Here is a 10,802-nt window from a genome sequence, read left to right on the forward strand (position 1 = left end):
AAAAAAAAAAAAAAAAAAAAAAAACTTCTTTTTGTTTTAAAGTGTCAGATAGTTTCGACTTCTCTTGCGTGCCAAGTAATACGATGTCTACTGTTGGAGAACAATTATCTGGTTCATCCGGAGCTCTTATCTCAACGTCGTCTTCAACGATGGTGTCACCATACGCTCTGTCCAGCTCCGACAACCCAGATACCGTGATCTCCTCTGTTCTGTTGAATGGAGAAAATTACAATGAATGGTCTAAGGAGATGTTGAATGCTCTTCAAGCCAAGAGGAAGACTGGTTTCATTAATGGGTCCATCAAGAAACCTTTAAGCGATGATCCTGATTTTGAGAATTGGAAAACGGTGAATTCGATGATTGTGGGTTGGATTCGAGCTTCGATTCAGCCCAAGGTGAAATCCACTGTTACGTTTATCTTCGATGCTCACCTATTGTGGGATGAATTGCGACAGCGGTTTACAGTAAGTAATAATGTCCAGGTCCATCAAATCAAACCTCACCTGAAAGACCGTAAATCATATCAACTTCCCTAAAATCTATCAAAATTTCAAATTTACTAAATCCCATGAAATCCTCCAAAATCATTGTTTCAATACACCCCTTAATTTAAAAGAAAAAATGTAAAACAAAATAAAATTTTATATTTTAACCAAATAAAACAATATATAATTCATATAAAATATCGTAGATAAAAATTTTAAAAGTATTAAGCAAGATTAATTGTATACTAATCGTATCACCTCTTCAAGCACATCTCTATTGTCTAGTATAGTATTGTTACATCAATTAACATCTCTCTATTGTCTATGCATCTTAACTGCTTAAGATGAGATATATTGCACATTTACAAGGCAGTGAAAAGTGTCAAGTCCCCTCTGCAGAACACAAGATTAGCCCAAAATCTAGAACCCCATTGCTAAACCAATGGATTAATCGGACATAAATTTACATACACAAGATAGAATCAGGATTTTGTGCTCCAGATTGGGCTCGGTTTCCAATGTTGAGGATTCTCGATAGAATAAACAAGAAGGGCTCCATCTTTTGTCCCTGCTAAGAAACACTCTTCCTGAGTTACAGTTAGAGAAGTGATTATTTTTCCCGCTCCATTATACCTTCTTACTACGTCAAGTGTGTTCATAGACCGGACAACTATCTGTCCTTGGTCACCGGCACTGACCAAGAACTCTCCACATTTACTAAGTTCAAGACAGTTGATGCGTCCATTTGACTCCGAGCTAGCCAGATGTTTTCCGTTAATGGAGTAGAGGTGCAGACTAAGATCATCATCACCGTACAAAACAATTCGTCCATGGTGCGATGCAGCAAGCTTCGACACTGCACTGCCTGAAGGATGTTTTAAAGATCTTATGTATCTTCCTTCCCGCAATGTGTGGAATACACAGGTTCCATCTTTTGACCCACTAATGACTATATCAAGATCAGTGCTGACGTATAGGCAGGTTATGATATCATCATGACCGCAAAGAATATGAGAAGGAGCATCGGCGAGGACAATATCTTTCCGCATTACGTCTGCCTGCGTATTTTTGACCCTCTTTTCAGGTGTTCTCATGCGGAGAATGTCCCACACCATCACAGTCGTGTCATAGCTACCAGTAGCAAGGATACTCGAATCAGCAGTCACTGCAGCATCACGATATATTCAGTAACGCATCAGTGGCTTGTGGAATTACAAAACATGATATATGTAGACCTGGTTAACGAGAACCCTATTTTGATAAACAAGTTAAAGCACCTAGGTTGTGGAACTGGCTGAATCCAACTCTTACTATTCTTCACATAATTTCATATTGGAGTATTTCTCGAACATTAACAGCATCCTATTCTAGAAGTCTAATATTGGCTAGGAGCTCATCTACGTGATCATTTATTCATTTCTAAGAAAGCAGCAGTATCTTCAACCAGGCAAAAGAAGCAGAGAACAAAGAGCATACCTGCAACACAACTTACGACATCTTTATGATGTCGGATGCTCTGGACTACCCGTCCATCAGACAAGGATATGACGTGAAAACTGTTCTCCCAGTTTCCACATGAAACCAGAAAATTTTCCAGTGGTGCATGCATTGCGGCAAAGCACTGTGATCCGAGTTCAACATTGTCTGCTAGGGGACTTCCAATGTTACGGGGAGAGAGAACATCAGAACCAACTCCAAAGAATGGATCCTGCAATACCGAGGCCTCAACTGAAGTGAATTAAAGAATATCGAACTGAAAGAGTCCAAAAGGATGATACTGAACATACCTGAGCGCTAGAAAAAGTAAAATTTCCGCCAGAATGTAGTTGAGTTGTCAACCAAATCTTGACTGACAAAGTTAGACCTTGGTTAACGAGAACTATATTTGAATCCACTACACCAACATATAGAACTGCTGATGGGGGATGAGTTGTAGCGGGAAGAATAGAAGTCAAATTAATGGAAGCAGGCGCAAAGGACAACGGATGTGCAATTGGAATAGGTGGCCCTCTTCTTGGATGTTTCTTCCGGAAAATTTGGATGGGAGTTTGACCAAAATTAGCTATCTGATCTTCTATTGCTGATATTTGCAATTCATCTTCCATATTTTCGGGGTCGACAGCACCTTCATATGTAAGGTAGTAAAAGATATTTGCTGCCTGCAATTCAAGTTTTTTTTTTTAGTACGAACAATTCGGGAAGCTTCAATACCATGTAAACAAAAAAAAAGAGAAATGCTTATGAAATATGAACTATCACAGCTGGCAAGAAATAAGGTAGTTTTCGAATATTAATCAGGAGTACCTCCACAGCTGGTTTGCCACGCTGTTTGTGTCCAAATATCAAGTCAATCCAATCATGGAGATGAGAACTAACATACTCGCTCTCTAGGGCTTCTCTATTACGAGCAATGAACATCTCTGGAGAACCCTGCATATATAATCCGTACCTAAGTTCTCATGGAGATAAAACAACAGAAGAATGCAACAATGGATTGGAGGTACATTCAGGATTTCTGGAATCCAACCCCGTCACTACGATTCCTTAACGCCCAAACACCACCAAAATAAAGTTCTAATTTTAGTTTGTTACTGAACATTGCTATAGTCTCCAAATAATAATTATCCTATAGGTGTTATCCTTTTTAAAGGACCAAAAACGGCTCATGAACATGTTTACCATATTTCAAGATTGGGTAGCAAACATTAATAAATTACTCTTAGGAATCACATATGTAGTGGCATATTCAGTTTTCGCACCAAACTTCAAACTAATTCAGCGTTCAACTACAAACTACCGTGTAAATCCTATGTGTGAGAAGCATACCTTAGCCCATGGAGGTAGACAAACATCTCCAAGAGGTTCACCATCTTGTTTCACTCCAAGATGGTAAGAGTTAGAATTCACCAGAAATTCAGGCATGTAGAAGAACTCAGGGATCAATTCTTTTACATCGCTTGTATTGGACAAGCAATTCCGAAAGGACCCCTCAACACTTTGGAAAAGACGATCTGCGTGATCAAATTTACCACCCTGGCCACGGACGGAACTATTTAGTGGATACATTTGTATTCACCATTTTTCATAATCTATTTCAAAACAGAATTGCCTATAATACTCCAGAAATCTGCTATTGGTCAAAGTGGGAAACAAATACCTGTAGACTACGATGAAGGGATGTAAACGGCTCTAACCTCAAAAGGTAATACAACACACTTCCCATACTTGAATAATGGGATCCGTAATAGAAACTGCATTAAGTTCATAAACAAAAATTACTAAGGTGCCGAGGGGGGAAAGTATCTCTTCAATACAGAAAAAATGCCTGCAGTGTACCTGGGTATATCAGGGTCAGAGAAGCTGTGATATCTGTCCTCAAAAATCTGTCAAAAAAAAAAGTCATATTGTAATACATTTCATGCCACTAATCTCAGAAACTAAATTCATGTCGTTGCTTTATACTAACCTCAAACCTTCTTGTATCTAAAGCTCCAACCGGTTTAGAAAGATCACGAAAGGTAGACGCTTTGCTAAAATCAAGAGTCTCTGATGAGTAGTCAGCCACTACCCAAGGGAAAACAGGATACTGAGTCAAATCATTATAAGATCTGCCTGCAAGGGTATTGAGAATCATCAAGTATTCAAAGTTTGTAATCTCTCTCCTTCTCCATCTGTCTCTGGCTGTTTCTGCCATCTCCATAGCTACACGTCTGTCGACAAACGAAATAATTGCAGTCCTATCCCTAGCAACATTCTTCGGGAACAGGAAGTCGTTCCTGGTAGAAACAATTAACATCCCGACCTCCTTTGCATTCTTTTGCGACGCAAAATTTAGAAAGACTGGGGGTACAGATTCCTGGAAGAAAATCTCCAGAGCTGTGTATTGAAGCAAATACCGCGTCGAATGAACACCTTTCACCTATCAGCAGCATGACCATCAAACGTTATCTAATATGCTGAAAAGGTGCATGAATTTTCAAATTAGTTTAATGTTTTTTACCTTCCCTATTTTCCATCTTCTGTGGCGCTTAACCTTTTTTAATGGTTTCTTATTGTTGTTTCCTGATTCCAAATCTAGGAATGTCTCACTATCATAAGGTGAAGACCATTTGACAAGGTTCTGTTTATTGTCAGCCTTTGTTACATCACTACCCTTTGTAGTGCTAAAGTTCTTGAAGACGGCTGATCCACCAGTTCCTTCCACCAAAAACTCCCCAGAGAAATGCAAAACATTTTTCATAACTGCCAACCAACCAGCCAGTTTCCTCTTCGGAGTTATAAGAACACAAGGAACTGATGTCAACACCTGAGAAATAAAGCGAAAGCATGTTATACATAACCACTTTATTGTCTACTTCTTCAAAATCTGTGAAATTATGTACCTCGCTGGTATCAACTTCTAGAGAGGATGCATCCACTTTATCCTGTACGACATCCTTGAGGCCACTGCTGGTTCTCACAAGCTCCGAGAACTGGATATCTGCAGAAGTATCCATGAAACTTTGCTCACTTTGACTGCTGTCGTTCTCACAGGATTCTGGGCCACCCTCATCAGTTATCCTGCGAATGCCTTTTAGTAAAAATCTCTTCATCTGTTCGGGTATATGTATTACACCAGACTTGCTTTCATTACTAACGTTTAAAGTCTCATTTTCAGTGGCGGTGGAAGTAGAAGGTGGGTGACACAGCCTTTCGTCAAAATGATAATTTCGTCTCAATTTTGGTCTACGCCTCCAAGAATCTTCTGTCCTGTCGAGTTTCCAGTGGTTTAAAATGCTATTAGGAAAAGGAGTTGCAGACCAAGGACCTCTCTCATCCATCAAAGATCGCAGCATGTGAATCCATTTCTCAGTAACATTTTGCTGTTGCTCTTCATGGCTTAATTGCACTGCAACTCGTCTATTTTCGTCCCATGTAAGAACAGTTTTTAACGAGTTTTTCAGCTCATCATCAAAAGCTTTCCTGCTGTTGCATTCTAAAGACGATGTTTCATTATTTCTTTCAGAAAGGGCTTGCACTTGACGAGTACGATCAGATATCAATGTTTTCATGTATGTTGTTTCATCAGTGATTGCAGCAAGCACACGGTCTTTGTGTATAAGATTCTGGATAGAGCCCATTTCTTTGAAGATTCCACCAGAATCAGAGCTGTCATCCTTAATCATACCACTGGTGGCAAGGATGGACTTTCCGCAACTAACAGTTTCACGTATCAAGTGTGATATGACATGAAAACGAGCCCCGTCATCTAACTTTCCATACTGGTGTCTCACATACAGCAAACACCCAATAAAGAGATGCAATCTGCTCTTGCTTTGTTCATCATCGGCAGCTAAAAAGGAAGGCAAGAGTGAGGTCACCTGCTGTACACATCTAGTGGCTTTTTCGAGCGAAGACATGCACAGATAAAGGGTGACGAGCCTAAACACGATTCGCGGGCATTTCTCCCCCCTTAGGAGCATGGCTTTATCAACGGTTTTGTTCATTTTTCCACTCAATGCACTGCCAATCCCTCCTGACACAACAACTGCGGCCATTTCAGCAGCTGGAACATTCAATGATTCTACTAAACCTCTTGCTCTTTGGCCAATAGAGGGACCAGTAGCCGAAGATTTGGGAGATATCTTGACCGGACCCCTTCCATTAATATCACATATTATTCTCCACAAATTGTCATACAAATTCCACCATCTTTCATTGGTCATAAGTTCAGTTACTGTGGTGCAAGACTGCTGACTTTCTGTGTTTCTGGAAAATGAATGATAAATTACATCATAACCAAAACTAGCAACCAAGAAAATGAAACAGCAAATATTACGAATCAGAGTCACTGAAAAACTTTCTCTTTCTAATCAATATACTGGAATGTTGTACTATATCGTAAAAGAAAAGTAATATAGATGGTGTATTATCTGTTAAAGCAGCTTCTCATATATTTTAGAACAAGTGAAATATACTAAGAGAATCGCAGAAAGAAACCAAGTAATATGCTTTATATCACATAGAAAACACTAGCCACAATTACCCAAACTCACGTGTCATAATTTTTATTGGAAGGCCAGTTATGTTTCTCTACAACAATATCATGGACTTAAAGTTATGCTACCCATACAATGTACTCATAATGGATACTATGCTATCCACACTGGAGATGATTGCATGTCTTATTACAATTTATACTTTATACAGATAATCAACTCCTTATACAATACTTTCTTATGAGAACTTTGTAACAATAGTGTAAATGGCACGAAACTAATGATGCAGTGAAATGAAATCCATAAAGAACATACCTAGAGGTTTCTTCCGTCAAAAATTGTTGAAAATTTTCGTCTAGCCCCAAACTGTGGTCTTCACGATTTCCAAGTTGTAATAAATCCTCTGAAAAATCAGTGCTAATTGCTGGAAACTGGAAGAAAACATTTGACATCATGTAAAGGAAAGCACATATATGATTTTCTCAACAGCAGGAAACTAGATCAAACCACTTATTAGCATTTACCTTAAATACAATTAAGTTATTTGAGTTTAGAGAGCGTCAAGTAACTTTTGTTAATCCAAGATGTCTCACTAAATAATTTTACTAATACCTTCACCACCCTGACTAACTGTTCATAGCAAGTACATGTAATGAATGAATGGAAAAGACACCAAAAAATCTAAATATCAACCTAGTTAACAATCCTTGGAAACGTAAAAAACGCAACCAAAAACTCCATAAATCTCAAGCAACACGTAGGACAAGAAGGGAGTTTCAGAAGATTTTGCAGCATGTCAACATGGATTTAGTACAATTTAGTTCAACAATCAACTGCATGAAAAAAAATGAAAAACCAAGAATAGGTAGGTCATACCAGGAGCCTACTGCCAAATTCACGGACAAGCATCTCATCAACGAGCCGCAAGAGATACAGTACATTGTCGCGACATGGATGCGAAAGGAAGATATTATCTTCAGATGAGAGTTCCACCAAACGCTGAATCAAGTCCTCATAGAGATCGCGGAGAAAAGACCGGTATGGGGCATCATTCTGTGATGAAATAGAATAAGCACAGAATAACAACAAATTTGTTCTAAGATTTAAGGAAAAAAAAAGTTTTGATTAACTTACATGCTCACTCTGCAAGAGTATGAAATTCACAGTTTCTTCTAGCTGCTGCCAACCTCCCTTCACAGATAAAATATAGTGGCAGAGAACAACACAAAAGAGACCTCTGACAAAATGTTGCTCATTTAATGCCAAGTCATCATGATTAATCAACTCAGATCTGTAGTCTTTTATCACATCAANGAGAACTTTGTAACAATAGTGTAAATGGCACGAAACTAATGATGCAGTGAAATGAAATCCATAAAGAACATACCTAGAGGTTTCTTCCGTCAAAAATTGTTGAAAATTTTCGTCTAGCCCCAAACTGTGGTCTTCACGATTTCCAAGTTGTAATAAATCCTCTGAAAAATCAGTGCTAATTGCTGGAAACTGGAAGAAAACATTTGACATCATGTAAAGGAAAGCACATATATGATTTTCTCAACAGCAGGAAACTAGATCAAACCACTTATTAGCATTTACCTTAAATACAATTAAGTTATTTGAGTTTAGAGAGCGTCAAGTAACTTTTGTTAATCCAAGATGTCTCACTAAATAATTTTACTAATACCTTCACCACCCTGACTAACTGTTCATAGCAAGTACATGTAATGAATGAATGGAAAAGACACCAAAAAATCTAAATATCAACCTAGTTAACAATCCTTGGAAACGTAAAAAACGCAACCAAAAACTCCATAAATCTCAAGCAACACGTAGGACAAGAAGGGAGTTTCAGAAGATTTTGCAGCATGTCAACATGGATTTAGTACAATTTAGTTCAACAATCAACTGCATGAAAAAAAATGAAAAACCAAGAATAGGTAGGTCATACCAGGAGCCTACTGCCAAATTCACGGACAAGCATCTCATCAACGAGCCGCAAGAGATACAGTACATTGTCGCGACATGGATGCGAAAGGAAGATATTATCTTCAGATGAGAGTTCCACCAAACGCTGAATCAAGTCCTCATAGAGATCGCGGAGAAAAGACCGGTATGGGGCATCATTCTGTGATGAAATAGAATAAGCACAGAATAACAACAAATTTGTTCTAAGATTTAAGGAAAAAAAAAGTTTTGATTAACTTACATGCTCACTCTGCAAGAGTATGAAATTCACAGTTTCTTCTAGCTGCTGCCAACCTCCCTTCACAGATAAAATATAGTGGCAGAGAACAACACAAAAGAGACCTCTGACAAAATGTTGCTCATTTAATGCCAAGTCATCATGATTAATCAACTCAGATCTGTAGTCTTTTATAACATCAAGTTTCACAGACGCTGATAACCATGCACTCCATCCAAATTCCTACACATAAGATTTTGTATTTTAAATTGCCATTTTAACACTTGCATAACTAAAAATTACAGCCATATGTGTCTATACCATCAAAGCTTCAACATTCATAGGATTTGAATCTAGAAGATCGAGTATGTCACTGATTATTTTCATTCGTGCTAATCCATCCTTGCAGCCGGACAGGAATTCGAAAATAAAAACAAAAACTTGTGGAAGAAAAAAGTGAGAGCTGCTTGGTTTGCCTTTGAGCTTATCAACCTGGTTGTGTTTCTGCAAAACCTACAAGAAGAAAAAGAAACTAAAATTGATCTTCCAACTATATTTTCTGGAAAGTTGAGAACAAATTATTTGCATTCTTCAGCTGATACCTGCTTTGGGCTGGCCCCCCCAAGAAGCACATCAAACAAGGTCGCACGCAAGTTATCTGTCTGAGGATATTGAAACAACCTATCAGACATGGCCAAAAAAATTGGTTGCGTTCTAGAACCAATTTTCTTATGGCCTTGTGATAGAGACTTAGTTCTTCCAACAGCAAGATTGAAAAACTTAGGTCCTTTTTTCTCGGAAGGAATATCATAAAGAAGCCTTCCAAGGAACTGCAAGCCGAGTAACCTTATAGGCTCGTAATCCCTGCCAAACACAAAATGTTAAAGTATGTGACTGATATTGTGTTTGCCTCATAATATAGAGGGAAAAAGCTGGGTAACATAACAAAAAGTTACCTCTGCAGAAGATTGACAAAAATGTGACATCCACCGATAAGATTGACTTGTTCAAGAAAATAAACAAGGACTGATGTTTGAGAAATGGCACGGATAATCATATGCAGAACATCTTCGATACATGCTACATCTTGGCATGTCTCAAAAAATGCTGTCAAAGCTTTCACGTCCCCTGATGAGATATTCTGCCTGAAAAACAGAGGAAATTTTTGAATAAAACTGAATACATGGACTTGAGTACAAGTTTCAAAAAATATCCTATGATGTATTTGAAGCTAGCTACATAAAGGGTAAAAATATAGAGGCGAAAGAAACTGTATTTTTACAGTGGATGACATGCCTCAGACTCATTTCACCTAGGCTCAGCAAAAGGAGACGAATTTTATGAATTTCATCTTTACTTGGTCTTTCTGTAATAGTCCGAGCTGGATGCATAAGAGTTTTGCTTCCTTTAAGGTATTTTTCAGATTCCCAGTAAAAGTTCCATACTATGTCGATAACTCTTGGGAGTCGACAAAGGCTTCCCAGAAGTCGTGGATCATTATCTAGCTGTTGGATGAGAAACATGTAAAGTTCACGCTGCACATTATAGGCCGCATGGAGCCAAATGTGAGGATTCAGGAAAATGCTAGATATCGCATCCTCCACAAGCTGCTCAGCAAACCCTGGATAGACAAAAATAAAATAAAAAGAAACTTAAAGAACCAGCCCCATGATCTACAAACAACTTTAAATACTGAATTAACAGACGGAAAAAGGCAAGAATCCGACTAAATATACGAGCTACAGAAAACAGTATATGATTCCAACCATTGGAGGAAAAAAAACAATTCTAAAAGAAACCAAAATTAGAAAAACGTTTCCACTTCATGTATAAACACGACTGCAATATATAGTACATGAAGTGAAGCATTAGTATGAGGCAATCATAGCACATACCAGAGCTTGAAATAACGTTGAATAGGTGTGTCAAGGATGAAAGCGTCTCTAGATTGAGCTGCTTCGGTTGAATAGACTGTAACAAAAATCCTAGTATGGGGAATCCAGAGAGAAGATGCATCTGTTGCTGATTTGCTGGATTTTCATCCAAGACAGACGCAATAAGTTCAATAACTTCTGCTATCATACGCTCTTTTGTTGGCATAGCTGAATTTTCCTCTTTAAATGCTTCACTTTCACATCTATCAGATTGTGTAATCAA

The 10,802-nt window shown here is 38.2% G+C and overlaps 1 protein-coding gene across 1 annotated transcript in view; it reads right to left on the reverse strand.

Moving 5' to 3' along the window:
• LOC104704501 (BEACH domain-containing protein B-like) overlaps positions 708 to 10,802 on the reverse strand; it is a 15,456-nt gene continuing 5,361 nt past the window's right edge. Inside the window, exons 11-28 of the mRNA XM_010420577.2 lie at positions 10,541 to 10,796; positions 9,942 to 10,266; positions 9,602 to 9,790; positions 9,248 to 9,509; positions 8,967 to 9,158; positions 8,670 to 8,888; positions 8,412 to 8,588; positions 7,851 to 7,966; positions 4,868 to 6,233; positions 4,486 to 4,791; positions 3,952 to 4,404; positions 3,822 to 3,868; positions 3,643 to 3,736; positions 3,312 to 3,518; positions 2,790 to 2,915; positions 2,273 to 2,644; positions 1,962 to 2,193; positions 708 to 1,650 (exon numbers count right to left, since the gene is read on the reverse strand). Of these exons, the coding sequence (XP_010418879.1) occupies positions 968 to 1,650; positions 1,962 to 2,193; positions 2,273 to 2,644; positions 2,790 to 2,915; positions 3,312 to 3,518; positions 3,643 to 3,736; positions 3,822 to 3,868; positions 3,952 to 4,404; positions 4,486 to 4,791; positions 4,868 to 6,233; positions 7,851 to 7,966; positions 8,412 to 8,588; positions 8,670 to 8,888; positions 8,967 to 9,158; positions 9,248 to 9,509; positions 9,602 to 9,790; positions 9,942 to 10,266; positions 10,541 to 10,796 (5,622 nt within the window). The 3' untranslated portion in view covers positions 708 to 967. The remainder of the gene's footprint in view (positions 1,651 to 1,961; positions 2,194 to 2,272; positions 2,645 to 2,789; positions 2,916 to 3,311; positions 3,519 to 3,642; positions 3,737 to 3,821; positions 3,869 to 3,951; positions 4,405 to 4,485; positions 4,792 to 4,867; positions 6,234 to 7,850; positions 7,967 to 8,411; positions 8,589 to 8,669; positions 8,889 to 8,966; positions 9,159 to 9,247; positions 9,510 to 9,601; positions 9,791 to 9,941; positions 10,267 to 10,540; positions 10,797 to 10,802) is intronic.

This window comes from Camelina sativa, chromosome 7, assembly GCF_000633955.1.
Source record: "Camelina sativa cultivar DH55 chromosome 7, Cs, whole genome shotgun sequence".
Taxonomy (NCBI): domain Eukaryota; kingdom Viridiplantae; phylum Streptophyta; class Magnoliopsida; order Brassicales; family Brassicaceae; genus Camelina; species Camelina sativa.